The sequence below is a fragment of the Penaeus vannamei genome, chromosome 32 (assembly GCF_042767895.1).
Source record: "Penaeus vannamei isolate JL-2024 chromosome 32, ASM4276789v1, whole genome shotgun sequence".
Taxonomy (NCBI): domain Eukaryota; kingdom Metazoa; phylum Arthropoda; class Malacostraca; order Decapoda; family Penaeidae; genus Penaeus; species Penaeus vannamei.
This window is the reverse complement of record NC_091580.1, coordinates 18,447,512-18,459,029: the sequence shown is the minus strand read 5'-3', so window position 1 is coordinate 18,459,029 and position 11,518 is coordinate 18,447,512. Positions and strand designations below refer to the sequence as shown.

General features: G+C 45.7%; 1 protein-coding gene across 1 annotated transcript in view; it reads left to right on the top strand.

Moving 5' to 3' along the window:
- Positions 1-11,315, top strand: part of LOC113826673 (tubulin beta-4B chain) — a 28,842-nt gene extending 17,527 nt beyond the window's left edge. Inside the window, exons 2-4 of the mRNA XM_027379564.2 lie at positions 8,083-8,317; positions 9,152-9,396; positions 9,767-11,315. Of these exons, the coding sequence (XP_027235365.1) occupies positions 8,083-8,317; positions 9,152-9,396; positions 9,767-10,585 (1,299 nt within the window). The 3' untranslated portion in view covers positions 10,586-11,315. The remainder of the gene's footprint in view (positions 1-8,082; positions 8,318-9,151; positions 9,397-9,766) is intronic.
- Positions 11,316-11,518: the final 203 nt, after the last annotated feature.

The window sequence follows — 11,518 nt, the reverse complement described above, 5'->3', positions numbered from 1 at the left end:
GAATACCAAAAACTTCCCAAATAGATTCGAAAACAGGTGTTTGCAGACGTACGAGTGTGAAGGAAAGTGGAAAGAGAGAGGTGGAGGATGGAGGTAGAGCAGAAAAGTGTAGGAGGAAGGGAAGGAGGAGGGGAGGAAAACAGGAAAGGGGGAGGAGGAGGGAGAAGGAAAACAGAAAGGGAAGAGGAGGGAGGAGGAGGACAGTAAGGGAGAAGAGGGGGGGGAGAAGACAGTAAGGGAAGAGGGAAGAGAGGGAGGACAGGAAGGAAGGAAGGAAGGAGGAGAAGGAGGACAGTAAGGGAGAGGAGGCGGGGAAGGAAGACAGGAAGGGAAGAGGGAGGAGAAGGAGAACAGAAAGGGAGAGGAGGCGGGGAAGGAAGACAGGAAGGGAAGAGGGAGGAGAAGGAGAACAGAAAGGGAGGCTGGGGGGGGGGGGGGAAGGAGGACAGTAAAGGGGGGAGGGGGTGTCAGGTGGTGAGTCACAGGTAGGGTCGAGTCTCAGGTGCGCCGGTGCCATCTGGAGGCGACTTTTAAACTAATTGCGTGCCACCTGCCCCTCCCCCCTCTCCTAGAATGTTTTACTATATTTTTTATGGACAGCTCCTGGATTATAAATGGATAATGCAGTTCTTTTTTACGTTATATTAAGTTGAGTGAGGTTATCGTATTAAGTTAGTCCATTGTAGTGTATGTTATTATCATCATTATTATTTCTTCTGCTCTCTTCTTTCTTCTTTTACTATTTCTTCCTCTGACCTTTCTGTTCACTTGTTCATGTATGTCTAGATATATGTTATACCCTTTTTTTCTATGGGTTTAGTGGTATTAATTCCTGAGTTCCAATGTTGTCAAGCAAAAAGATTATGTTTTTCTTCGTATCACCTAATCGCTACCACTCACAAAACGAAATATAAAGAATATAAAAAAGAAAAAGAAAACGAAAGTAAAAAAAAAATACATATAAACAAATAAAAGAAATATCAATGAGATTTTCAACTTCATAAACAAGAAAAAAAAGAAAATTTACTAAAAGTTATTACAACGATACGCTACAATTCACACGTCGATGTCAAATTTAGCGATGACACGATGTTCAGTAATCATTAAACGATGCGCGAGGCTCGTTAACAAACAAGCGTTGCGTGCAATTGTAATCATCTTGCAGTGCAATGAGAGAGAGAGAGAGACTGAGAGGAAGAGAGAGATAGATAGAGTGAAAGAGAGAGAGAAAAGGAGAGGGAGAGTTAAAGAGAGAGAGAGTGAAAGAGAGAGAGAGAGAGAGAAAGAACTAGAGAGAAGGAGAGAGAGAGAAAGAGAGATAGAGAGGGGAAAGGGGAGGAGGGCCAGGAAGTGCCATAAGAGGGGATGGGGAGGAGAGGGAGTATGGGATAAGGTGCCATTAAAGAGAGAGGGTTAGGGGTGAGGGTGCCATGGGGGGAGGGGGAGGGAGGGAGATGGAGAGAGGTACAGAGGGGAGAGGGGGAGGGAGGGAGGGAGGAGGGAAGGGGAAGGTGCGTCTAGCGATGGGTGTCATACAGGATCGTGTATGTTATGAATTTATATAAAGGTGTTTTTTCGAGGGCGGGGTGAAGGAGGTTGATAGGTGAAGGTGGGAGGTGAAGGTAGAAGGGGGGGGGGGGGAAATAGATGGTGAGGGGTGATAAGAAGGGGGGAGAGGAGCAAGGGTGGAGGGGGGGGGGAGTGTCAATCTACACACAATCACACACACCTGTTTGATAATTCGTTATATGTAAAGTGTTTCGTCGATTCTGGCAACCGATCTATTCCGTTTGTTAACTTGATTTCCCCAGGAACCTAACGCCGAATTATTCATTTTCCTTTCTTCGAAATAGAACAAATAAATAAGCAATATTAAAATAGGAGACATACCCTCTGCCCTTCCTTACTGCCCCCCCCCCCTACCCAGTGTTAGGTTAAGGGGGGGGAGGGGAAGGTCGCACTTACTCGATCGACCCTTATAAGGTCACAGCGTCGGAAGAACGTGCTATCCCCCTGATGCAATAAGGTCGACTCTCACGAGTCCTTCCAATGTGCATTTAACCCTATGGCACCGGCTTTGGTCGCTCGCCACGCTCCAACCTTCATTGTTTCAATTGCATATGAATAACAAAGTTTTATTTATAGTTCTTATTACGGTTAAGGGAAGAACGAGAGAGAATGGCGGTGAAATACGTTTGATTTTTCTTTTTATCTCTTTCAATGGTGCTTCGGTGAAAGAAATATTCTAATGGTTTTGCTTTTACGTGGAAATGGAAGTTTAACCCGACATTTGACATTTGGGGAAGATTTGGGCAGAAGGAGAGCGAGAAAGAGAAAACAGGCATGAGTCTGTTTTGCTAACTTTGTCTTTATCATCTCTCTCTCTCTCTCCTCTCCTCTCCTCTCTTCTCCTCTCCTCTCCTCTCCTCTCCTCTCCTCTCCTCTCCTCTCCTCTCCTCTCCTCTCCTCTCCTCTCCTCTCCTCTCTCTCTCTTTCGGGGAGACAAACAGACATGCAGACAGGCACGCAGACAGGTATATAGATAGACAGACAAACAGGCTGACAGATGATTTGTTACAAGCATCGTCAGACAGCCAAAAAACAACAACAACGGAGACAAGAAGAGAAATTGAGAGAAAAGTCATCTGGAGAAAAAAAAAGATTAAAAGAATCAAGATTGCTCTCTACTTTTATCCCTGAAATTACCCCAAACATTTATAGTTTTATGATAAGACACATAACCCCCTTTCGAGAGGTTAACGACAAAAGCCATTCCCTATTAAGAAGCGAGTGGTCATAAACAGCTCCTTTAAGTAAGCGAAAGATTAAAAAAAAAAGGGGGGGGGGGTGAGCGGTGATTTTTGACCCGCAAAACAGCTTTCGAAACGAGTTCCTTATTTGGGCAAACTGTATATTGCAACTTCCTTCGTGTGACATTTGATTGCTAGTACCCGTTGATCTGATGGTTGTACTTTTAATTGGTATTAATAGCTTTTGATAATCAAACGATGAGTTGTATGATTAACGTTTGTCTTTTTAGTTAAATGTTTGTGTTTGTGTTTACATGTGGAAACGTTTTGCATTATGGACATGTGTATTTGTCTTTGGGATTCTAGGACAAAAATGTCTTGTTGGAGTTGAACAGATTGATACACAGACGGAAAGCTAGGATAGAGACGCAGGTGGATGGATAAATAGACGGAGATAAGAACCGGGAGACGGAGAATGAAAGAAAAACGCAGATAGTCTATATATGACCAACGTAAGTGCAGTGTTGGATATTAGAATTACCTCATATTCCGCACCGAGAAGGTACTGCCCTGTCCTTGCTGTGGGCTGGAGATAAAGGCGGTAATGCCCCCCCTCCCCCCTCCACCCCTATCCTTCTGCCTATCCCCCACCCCCTTTACTCCCAATTCCTACTCTTATTCCCCTTTTATCCCCATTTCACACCCATTTAGTAAAGAAAGTTCCCCATGACCTCTTCTCCTCTCCCTCCTCTCACCCCAACTTCTAACCATATTCCACAACCCATTTTCTTAAGTACCCCCCTCCTACACCATCACCCCCCCCCCCACCCAGTTAACAGATCCGAGGGCGTGGAAATCCCGGAGCGCCCTCGGGTAGGCAGACAGATACCTGCGGGTGGATGACTCAGTCGGGTGTGGGCGGACAGGCGGCGGGGGCACTCCTCGCCCACGCCCACACGCCCGGCTATCCCCTCCCCTCCCTCTCCCTGTCTCATTATGTACCCTCTCGCTGTTATTATACTCTCCTTCTTCTCTTCTTTCTCTCCTATTATTCTTCTACATCTCCTTCTTCTTCCACTCCCTCCATTCTTGGCTCCTCCCTCATCCTTCTCTCTTTTCTCTCCCTCTCTTCTTCCTTCTACCTCTTCCCCCTCTCTCCCTCATCTCAAATCTTTTCTCTCTCGCCTTCTTCACCCTCTCTCCCTCGCCTCCCACTTCTTCCCCCATTCTCTTTCCCTCCTTCCTTCTCGTCTCTCCCTCTCTCTCCCCTTCCATCTCCCTTCCTCTCCTTCACCCCCCTCCCTTCATCCTCACCTTCCCTCCCTACACCCACTCCATCCTTCTTACCCCTCCCTCCTCTCCCCCCACCCCCTCAAGGACAACACCTAATAAGCCTCCTGGCCGCCCACGTTCCCCCGGCCTTCCCACCCACACACAACGTTTGCGTGGAGGTGGGCGGCGACTGGAGTGTGTTGGTAGGCGTGGGTAGCGCGTGTGGGCAGCGAGTGTGGGCGGGAGTGAACTTTGACTGGAGTTTGTGTTTTTTTCGGATAAAAAGGGCTGGAATTAAGAAGTTTGTCTGCCTGTCTGTTTGCCTGTCTGTCTGTCTGTCTCTCTCTCTCTCTCTCTCTCTCTCCCTTACTCTCTCTCTCTCTCTCGCTCTCTCTCTCTCTCTCTCTCTCTCTCTCTCTCTCTCTCTCTCTCTCTCTCTCTCTCTCTCTCTCTCTCTCTCTCTCTCTCTCTCTTCCTCTCCCTCTCCTTCTCTCTCTCTCTACTGACATTATAATTTGTTATTGGCTTAGCTAATTCTTTTACTGTTGTTATTGTTATTACTGTTGTCATTATACTTACCACTGCATTATTATCATGATCATTCATTATAATTATGATAATGGATATCGTCTCCATTATCATCATCAATACAGTCATTAATATCATTATCATTATTATCATTCTGGGAAACAGAAGATGAAAGTGAAGAGAGAAGAGTGAAATGAGAGAGAGAGAGAGAGAGAGAGAAGAGAGAGAGAGAGAGAGAGAAGAGAGAGAGAGAGAGAGAGAGAGAGAGAGAGAGAGAGAGAGAGAGCGATGGCCACATAGGAAGGTGTGTGAACTCAGTGTGGGCGGGATTGTCGTATGGGCGGAGGGTCAGGTTTTTAAACCACTTGACAGGTAAGGCACCCACGTTCACACGCATGGGCGCACTCATACATATGCACGTGCATACACCTACACAGGGTCACAGATACATAGATAAGCACACCTACACTCTCTTATACATACACGAATGAAAACACACATACACACACGCACACGCACGCACTCACACACACACACACACACACACACACACACACACACACACACACACACACACACACACACACACACACACACACACACACACACACACACACACACACACACACACACACACACACAGAGAATGATAGTTAGTTGCATAGATATACAGATATTTCCATTTACACGCACATACATACGATGTACAACCGTTTATGGAATAGCTTATGAATAAGGTGATAAAACAATGTAGAGAGAGAAAGAGAGAGAGAGAGAGAGAGAGAGAGAGAGAGAGAGAGAGAGAGAGAGAGAGAGAGAGAGAGAGAGAGAGAGAGAGAGAGAGAGAGAGAGAGAGAGAGAGAGAGAGAGAGAGAGAGAGAATGAAAATATAAGAGAATGGCAGAACAAAGAACAGAGAAAGACCAACTGCTGAGGGAAAAGAAGAATGAAAGACAGAAAGAATAGGAAAGCAAAACCGAATCAGAGAGAAAGAGAGAGTGTGGGGGCAGAGAGAACGAGATAGGAGATGGCAGGATGGAGGTTGGAGGTGGAGGTTAAAACCAGTTATTGGTAAGATCACTATGCATGACCTGTGCCCCCCTCCCCCTCCCCTTCTCTCCCTCTCCCTCCTTCCCTCACCTCTCACGCCCCCTTCCCTCTCTCCTCCCTCCTCCTCTTCCCTCACCTCTCTCGCCCCTCCTCTCCTTCCCTTCCCTCTCTCCTCCCTCCTCCACTTCCCTCACCTCTCTCGCCCCCTCCTCTCCTTCCGTTCCTTCTCCTCTCCCTCCTCCACTTCTCTCATTTCTCACATCCCCTTCCCTTTCCTCCTTCTCCCCTCTCTTCCCTCCTCTCTTTTCCGCATCACCCTCCCTTTCCCTCCCTCTTAGCTCCCTTGTTCTTCTGTCTAAGGGGAAGGGAAAGAGGTGAAGAGAGAAGAGGGAATTAGGGGAGAGAAGTAAAAGAGGGAGAGGGAGGGAGAGGAGACACGAGGGAGGGGAATTGGAGAAGATAGGAAGAGAGTCAGGAAGTATGAAGGAAGTGAGATAAGGAAAGAAGTAAGAAGGAGGAAAGAGAGAAGAGGGGGGATAGGGAGGAGGAACAGGGAAGTGGTTTGTAAGGAGGGGAGGAGAGTGAGGGGGTTGGGGAGAGGCGGGGATGGGATAAGGTAGGGGTATGGGGGAGAGGGGAGGGGGCAGAGGTGGCTTCTGTGGTGACCGCAGTTATGCTGATGCCTGGGACGAGATCAAGCTGCAGGTTCGAGAGGGAAGAGAGAGAAAGAGAGAAGGAGAGAGAGGGAGAGAGAGAGAGAGAGAGAGAGAGAGAGAGAGAGTGAGAGAGAGAGAGAGAGAGAGAGTGAGAGTGAGAGTGAGAGTGAGAGTGAGAGAGAGAGAGTGAGAGTGAGAAAATCAGAGACATAGAGAGAGAGAGAGAGAAAATCAGAGACAGAGGGAGAGAGAGAGAGAGAGAGAAAGAGAGAGAGAGAGAGAGAGAGAGAGAGAGAGAGAGAGAGAGAGAGAGAGAGAGAGAGAGAGAGAGAGAGAGAGAGAAAGAGAGAGGAGAGAGAGAGAGAGAGAGAGAGAGACAGACAAACAGGTTGAGAGAGAGAGAGAAAGAAAGAGACAGGCAGAGAGTGTACGTTTTTATAATCTCTCTGTATTGCAAGTAAGTGAACAGCTGCCACTTGGAATTACTGAAAGTACCTAATACTGTACAGTGCTTACCATTATTCAGTTATAAACAGTAAGAAACAGTAAGAGGGAAGGAGAAGTGAATGTGTGTGTTTGAAGCAGAGGGAGTATGTGTACGTGTCTTTGAGATATATAAAGAGAATGCGTGTGTGCAAGAGAGATGGAGAGAGGCAATTTATGTGTATGTGTAAAGAATAGCTAGCTAGATTTGTAGAGACAGACAGGGATAGGCAGACAGGCGGATAGATAAATAGATAGGTAGGTACATAGACGAACAGATAGATAGATAGTTATATAGATATAAAGATAGATAGAAATACATACAAAGTGAGAGAGAGAGAGAGAGACAAAGAAAGAGAGAGTGAGAGAGAGAGAGAGAGAGAGAGAGAGAGAGAGAGAGAGAGAGAGAGAGAAAGAGAGACAGAGAGAGAGAGAGAGAGAGAGGGAGGGAGGGAGGGAGGGAGAGAGCCACATATGCAGGTGAACAAGGCAACACTCGACACCTTGCATCGAGCAACACTCGAGAACTTCACTGTTTATTCTCTGTTGCTAATTTAAGAAATCACAAGAGAAAAGAAAGAAAAATGAAAAAAATCGGAAGATGCGATATACTGTTAATCATAATACACACTGAAGTTTGTATTCTCCGGATAAAATGGGCTGATCACAAACATTTCTGATCCACTTACTATTTCATTGCAAAAGCCCGAGATTTTGAACGAAGAAATGCAACAATGCAATCACTTCTGTAGCGCACCTTTTCGGGCTCATTACTTTCTTATCGTTACTGTTGTTGTGAAGGGGTATCCTCTTTCCAATATTGCTTTATTAATGATGAGGATGATGATAATGATAATGCTAGTAATATTCATTATCATTATTGTTATCATTTTCCTTCTAACCATAATCTCCATTATTATTATTGGCATTGTTATTATTATCATTGTTATTATTGTTGTTGTTGTTGCTGTTATTTTGTTACTATTATCATTATCATTGTTATTATTATTGTTGTTATTGCTGCTTTTGTTGTTGTTATTATTATTGCTATAATTATTTTCTTTTGTTATTATTTTTTTTGTTATTATCATTATTTTTATTATTGTAAATATGGTGATATTGTTATTACTATCATTAATATTATAGACACAAATAGATATACAAACAAACCAATAAATAGATAAATGAATATATGAATAAATAGATTGATTATTTAATTAACAAACAAATACATAAATGGTTATATAAAAAAGAAATAAATAATTAAACAAATGAATTAATAAACAAATAGATACATAAACAAACAAACACATTTTCACCCTCTCCTTTTCCCCTTTTTCCAGTTCTGGGAAATTATCAGCGACGAGCATGGCATCGACCCCATGGGAGTGTACCAGGGCACGAACCGCGACATCGAGGAGCTGCAGCTGGAGAGAATCAACGTGTACTTTAACGAAGGCTCCGGCTACCACCACTACGTCCCTCGGGCTATTTTGGTTGATCTCGAACCCGGCACGATGGACTCCGTGAAGGCCGGCCCTTATGGACAACTCTTCAAGCCAGATAACTTCGTGTTCGGTGGGTTTGGGGGCGCCTTTGCTTTTGGGTTGGTTAGGTGGTGGTGTTTTTTTTCGTTGTTGTTGTTTTTCGTTCTCCCCCCCCCCCCCTCTCTCTCTCTGTTTCTTTCTTTTTCGCTTTCTTTCTCTCTCTCTCTCATCTCTCTCTCTCTCTCTCTCTCTCTCTCTCTCTCTCTCTCTCTCTCTCTCTCTCTCTCTCTCTCTCTCTCTTTCTATATATATATATATCACTCTATATATATATTCTCTCTCTTTCTCTCTCTCACTATTTCTCCCTCTTTCTCTCTCTCTCTCTCTCTCTCTCTCTCTCTCTCTCTCGAACCATCATCTGTTATATATCTTGATTGCTATGGCTTTTTTATGTTTAATTACAACATATTATTGAAATATATCATTAGACTGCGAAGGCATGAAATTGCAACTCACAATACACCCAATACACAGAGGCAAAAATAAGACAAACAGACACATCTCCCTCAGAAATATAGATGAATAGGCATGTAAGAACAAGACGAAATAGATAGAAATAAGATAGATTAGACTCATTAGATTAAATGGACAAAAATGATATGAGACACTGTGAAAGATAAGATGAACTAGACATAGAAAGATATAGACAGAGAAAGATAAAATGAACTAGATATAGAAAGATGCACCAGACAAAGAAAGATGCAATAGACAAAAAAAATAAACTAGATATAAAGAGATGCAATAGACAAAGAAAGATAAAAGAGACAGAGAAAGATAAAACTAAATATAAAAAGATGCAATAGACAAATAAAGATTAATCGAAATAGCAATAACCTTCTGTACTAAAGCCTGCCTCCCTCCCCAGGTCAGAGCGGCGCAGGGAACAACTGGGCGAAGGGACACTACACAGAAGGCGCTGAATTGGTCGACTCCGTACTCGACGTCGTCAGGAAAGAGGCCGAGAACTGCGACTGTCTCCAGGGCTTCCAGCTGGCACACTCCCTCGGCGGTGGCACTGGCTCGGGCATGGGCACTCTCCTCATTTCCAAGATCCGAGAGGAATACCCCGACAGGATCATGAACACTTTCTCCGTCGTGCCATCCCCCAAGGTGGGTTGCTGGTGCTGCCTTCGTTGGTGGGTTGGCTTGGGGCGGTTTGGGTGGGCGTGGGCGTATATGGATAGGTGGATGGGTCAGTGTGAGCGTATGTGGGCGGGTGGATGGGTGGGTGGGGTAGCAAGTGCTTGTGGCTGTTAGTATGTGTGTAATTAAGTGTCTGTGCGTTTATGTGTATTTTTATTTTTGCATGGAATCTCTATTTCACTCATAATTGGCAGTCTATTGACATTTTTTTTTTATACTTTACCCCATTCATAAGGCCTGGACCGTGTAAGATTATTCTGTTATTTAGTAGAACTACTTCAGCCTTTGCCTGAAACATGTGAGATCTGTGCGCTAACGACCGGACCTTCCCTCGCAGGTATCTGACACTGTGGTCGAGCCCTACAACGCCACCCTCTCGGTCCACCAGCTGGTTGAGAACACGGACGAAACCTACTGCATCGACAACGAAGCTCTCTACGACATCTGCTTCCGCACCCTGAAGCTCGCCAACCCGACCTACGGTGACCTGAACCACCTGGTCTCGCTCACGATGTCCGGCGTGACCACCTGCCTCCGATTCCCCGGCCAGCTGAACGCCGACCTCAGGAAGCTGGCCGTCAACATGGTGCCGTTCCCTCGCCTCCACTTCTTCATGCCCGGCTTCGCCCCGCTCACCGCCCGCAACGCCGTCGGATACCGCACCCTCAACGTCCCCGAACTCACGCAGCAGATGTTCGACGCCAAGAACATGATGGCGGCGTGCGACCCGCGCCACGGCCGCTACCTGACCGTGGCCGCCGTGTTCCGAGGCAAGATGTCCATGAAGGAGGTCGACGAACAGATGCTCAACATCCAGAACAAGAACACGCCCTACTTCGTCGAATGGATCCCCAACAACGTGAAGACCGCCGTGTGCGACATCCCGCCGCGAGGCCTCAAGATGGCCGCCACCTTCATCGGCAACTCGACCGCCATCCAGGAGATCTTCAAGCGCATCTCCGAGCAGTTCACCGCTATGTTCAGGCGCAAGGCTTTCCTCCACTGGTACACGGGCGAGGGCATGGACGAGATGGAGTTCACGGAGGCCGAGTCCAACATGAACGACTTGGTGTCCGAGTACCAGCAGTACCAGGAGGCCACCGTGGAGGACGAGGAGGACTTCGAGGAGGAGGACGCCCAGGTGGAGACCGACTAAATCTGTCAGCGGAGACTCGACCAAATCAAAACAAGGAAAGAAAAAGGAAAACGCACGTGATTATTGTTCCTGCCGAATCCGATCCAATCATGAATATATATCAGCAAAAAACATATCCCCAGGAAGGCCCTCCGCGGCGCCGCCTTCTGCTTCTCTTCCTCCAAGACACCGGTGCGCCGCGGGTCCGACCTGGCGTGGCTAAGGATCGCCCTGTAGCCTCGTCCCTCCTTCGGGCTCTTGCACTCTGACTTCTGTTCTGGCCTTCTTCTGTTCCTCGTTCTCGTCTTCGGCTCTCTTTCTCTTTATCTCTCCTTTCTCTCTTTCTCTTTATCTCTCCTCTCTCTCTTTCTCTCTCTCTGCTTCTCGTCTCGTGTCTTTTCTCTTCTCTCTTCCACTTCTTCCTTCTCTTACTCCCTACTTCCATCCGTTCCTTCCTTCCTCCCTCCATCTTTCTCCTTCCCTTCATCCTCTTTTTGCCCCCTTCCCCCACCCCATTCTCTTCCTTTCCCTCTTCTTCCCTCCCTCTCCATTTCTGTTTTGATCTTTGTTTCTTTCACACTGTCAGATATTTTTTGCTGCGTCAATGCTTCCCGACATCCACTGCATTCTTTATCTTTTCCTCTTTTGGGATTAAGCGTTGATGTGCTTGAAGATTCAAAAAAAGAGAAAAATGATAACTCAATCAAATACCAAAACAATAAAAAGAATCTAATAAATTATTCAAACGTTAACTGGTGCTATTTACAAACAAACAAACAAAACATAATGGAAATATAATATAAAAATCAATATAAAAAACATATTTATCAGATATCAATGAACCTATATGTTCGAACGCTTTAATGTTATCTTATAGCTAATATTGGTTCTAATTATCTTTGCAATTGCAAGAAAACGCGCAGTGCAAGATGCCTTTCGTCCCGTCCAACCTGT